General features: G+C 37.7%; 1 protein-coding gene across 1 annotated transcript; it reads left to right on the forward strand.

The window, feature by feature from the left end:
* Window positions 1-1,926: 1,926 nt before the first annotated feature.
* Window positions 1,927-3,759, forward strand: LOC108231255 (myosin heavy chain, fast skeletal muscle). Its single transcript, XM_017408179.3, has 4 exons — window positions 1,927-1,995; window positions 2,200-2,253; window positions 2,430-2,642; window positions 3,586-3,759. Exons 3-4 carry the CDS (start codon window positions 2,442-2,444, stop codon window positions 3,757-3,759), a joined length of 375 nt encoding a protein of 124 aa, XP_017263668.2. The 5' UTR covers window positions 1,927-1,995; window positions 2,200-2,253; window positions 2,430-2,441.
* Window positions 3,760-3,801: the final 42 nt, after the last annotated feature.

Raw genomic sequence — 3,801 nt, forward strand, 5'->3', positions numbered from 1 at the left:
TCTGAATGCTGTAATGCAGGAAAAACAACAGCTATACGGCACACAGGCTGATAATCTGTTAGTAAATACCCAAATGAGTCAAGACATAAAAGCCTATCAGTGCACTTCTCAAGATTAAAAAAACAAAACAAATTCATCTACGTGTCTTGCTCAGTTTGAAGTCGATAACTTTTAAAATATCACGTTTGAGTAAGGGACTTCTCACCCTTTCTTATCCTAATCCCAGAGCTCTGCAAGATGACAGATGAACATTTACAGCCAAAATAAAAACTGGGAAAACTCAGACCTAAGTTTAACAAACTCTACCAAAATTAAATCATTTGAATGTTTTTTCTACGTAATTTGGTATAACTCAGTGGTCTTCAGAGGCATGATTAGTACAGAGTTAGACGAGCACGCATCAAACCATATTAAACACAGGACTCAGAATGAGCCTGAGCTCAGTGTACATCGACAGCTTCCAAACACAACTTAACACAGATGATAAAAAGTCTCGAGAGCCTTATTCTAGGTTTGACTGAAATTAATCTGAAACTACAAATCAAGTTTAAAATACAGCTGCAGCACCGGCTCTCTACAGGATTTTACATTTCTTTTACATATTCTACTATAATCTTAAATATGGCTTATAAATATATAAAAGAAAAGAAAAGTACTTACAATAATCAATAGAGACAACAGAGTTAGTATAAAAGTATCATGTTGTTCGAGAGGCCAGCCCTTACACTGGAATGCTGCAGCACTCACCTTGGTTTATTATCCCCAGCCCAGCTGTTGCTTTCTGACAAAGAAAGAAACCAACGGACCTACATCAAAAGCCATGAAAACACAATATGCCTTGTTAGCATGTGGTATTTTACTTGAGCATCAACACAAGTTCGGAGCTATATTTGAATTTTGTCCTTATAAGACAGAAGATTACAGAGCAGGCATCGTGTCACACATCTTCCCTGAAGACACTTCCCATTATATCGAGTGGGTAAGCACTTTAGAATTTCTTTTTCATTTTGATGATGTAAGTTGATCTTGTTTCCAAAGGAAACAGTGCCTAAGGCCTCTAAACCCACGCTTATAAAGTGTGCCAGCTATGTGCTCTGTTTCTGGCAAAATAAAAAAACCAAAAAAGTTTGACACTTGCCATCTAAAAGCATCCTCCACAAACTTCTAACAAAACTAAGAGGGATCTGCTCATCACAGCAAGAAACACACATTTTCATACACAAAAAACAGCTATCATGACGCAGTGTTTAAAACACTGAAGTAGAGGAGCTGTAATCCAACACTCAGCTGTTCTGCATTTAGGGATTGTATCAGTCCCGCTAGTGTATCCCTTAAGAAGAAGAATAAGAACAGCTGTTGGCACTGTTGTGAGAAGTAATCCCTTGGCAATTCTTCTTTTCTTTAAAGCTCAATGGCACTCATTTTATTTTTTAATAATTTCTGACCTGTAAGGACTCTGAAACTTGATATCAGTGACTTTTTAAAGCTTCACTGAAGCATAGCAAAGGGATGCTCTTGTGCCAGAGAGAGTTAAACAGATGTATTAGTCACACCTTTGGCTTGTCTGTAACTTCTGGGGAACGGAAAAATGGACCACCTTCTTTGCATAGAAGGTGATAAAGAGAGAATTAACTCCTCATCAACAGGCTACATGCAAAGAAGCCGTATGGATCTCAAAAAGTTGTTTTTTCATCCCAATGCTGTCCGAGAACAATCCTTATCAAACATAATCTACTTCTGTCCCAGCAATCACAAATGTAGGAATCCCATTTCTAAATACACACTTCAATTCTTAATTACCTTCTGATCTGTATGGATCTATATTCTTTCGTCTCAGCCGTGACACAGAAATAAACCATAATGATAAAGGGAGCGATAAGAGCTACTGCTCCAGGCAGCATGACCAAATACAGCAACACACATGTGACCCAGGCTCCCATCAGTCTGTATAAAAAGGAGCAGCAATCACCACCGGGGGACAGGCACCCTGCAAAGGTAAGTTTCTAAAAACCTATGACATGCTGTAACATCAACTAGGAGCACGGGAAACATGCAAATCTTAAAGTAAAAGTAGAAAAAACCAAATACCTAAAAGTTGTTACATTCTCTTTTCCTCTCATCCTGTTTTGATATAAAGTATTATAACTTTAACACTAAAGAGTAAGATTAGTGAACCTGCTTTCGATCTCTTTTCATCAGAAGTCTACGCCAAAGTTTGTAACAAGATCTCCTGTTCACCTGGTGTGCTGCAAGGTAAATGAGGCTAATTTAAATAAGTTTACCAATATGAGCATCACTATTAACGCTTTTGCATTTGTAATCTGTATCTATGGGGAGCACTGGTCTGATGGTATTTACCTATTGCTGTTTACAGTGAGTGAAAGCAGAAGATAAAATTATTAATGTTTATCACTTTTCCTTGTCTGCAGTAAAGGGTCACAATGCCCGACCCAGAAATGGAGTGTTTTGGCCCGGCGGCCATATACCTCCGGAAGCCAGAAAAGGAGCGAATTGAGGCTCAGAACACCCCCTTTGATGCTAAAACAGCATATTTTGTGACTGAGCCAGCAGAGATGTACGTCAAGGGGAAACTTATAAAGAAAGAGGGAGGCAAAGCCACCGTGGAAACTCTCACCGGGAAGGTAAGAAGGCAGACGAATTGCCATATATTACTGTTTAGGACAGATAAAGTTCAAAATTTAGAAATATTCCAAGATATGATATTTAAAATAGTTATGATTCTGCACTAAGCAACTTCTCACCGGTAATAAAAACAGCTAAGCTTTAAGTTTCCAGAAATATTCTGACCTTATAAGATTGCAGTAGTTGGAAAACATGTCATCAGAGCTATATGACAGGATAAAAAGTCAGAATGCCATTCTGTGCAAAGATATCCTCAGTCATAAATCATCACTAGACTAAAGATTTTGAAAGACTACAAGTGACCAACCTATTAAAATAAACATATATCAAACTTTATCAGAATGAAAGGACTGTTAAATAGGATATGCAACATTCTATTTAACTGTTTATCAGCAAGTAAAATGTAGCAATCACTCAGCTCAGGCAAGGGATAATTACTTATGATTACTGATGAATCCAGATATTCAAGCACTGGTGCTTACTTTAGACTTGGACCTACTGAAAAGCATTCCAAAAACTTATAAATCAAAAATGATCAAAGCAGGTAAAGTGTCTTTAACTTTATCACTTTTGCACAGTTATCTGACTTCAACCCCAGACATTTTGCATGATATGACCTTTACGACATTACATAAAGTTCTATTTAATCACTTGCTAGATTCACATGGATTAAGGAGATTTAGACAACTCAAGTCTTTGCTGTTAAAGAAACCCTAAGTCAGCATTGCAAGTACAAGAATACTTTGAAACTAATGTACGGAAGTTGTAACACACATAAATTAGATTCGTTAAAGGGGCAGAACAGGGCACTGAGCTACCATTGCAACTATTGTGCTGTCCAATATTAGTTTTTAGATATACAAACAACTGGAACATTAATAAGACATTGGTCTTTCCAGCATAAAAGGTTATATGTTTGTGTCTTTTTGATCATTGCATCAGAGTCTCACTGTGAAAGAAGATGAAATCTTCCCCATGAATCCCCCAAAGTTCGATAAGATTGAGGACATGGCCATGATGACCCACCTCAACGAGCCTACTGTGCTGTATAACCTCAAAGAGCGTTACGCAGCATGGATGATCTACGTAAGTTTGTGTTCATCTAAACATCTGTAGCTGGAACCTCTGATGACGTCAGGAAGATGTGCATCACTAATG

The sequence above is a fragment of the Kryptolebias marmoratus genome, linkage group LG4 (assembly GCF_001649575.2).
Source record: "Kryptolebias marmoratus isolate JLee-2015 linkage group LG4, ASM164957v2, whole genome shotgun sequence".
Taxonomy (NCBI): domain Eukaryota; kingdom Metazoa; phylum Chordata; class Actinopteri; order Cyprinodontiformes; family Rivulidae; genus Kryptolebias; species Kryptolebias marmoratus.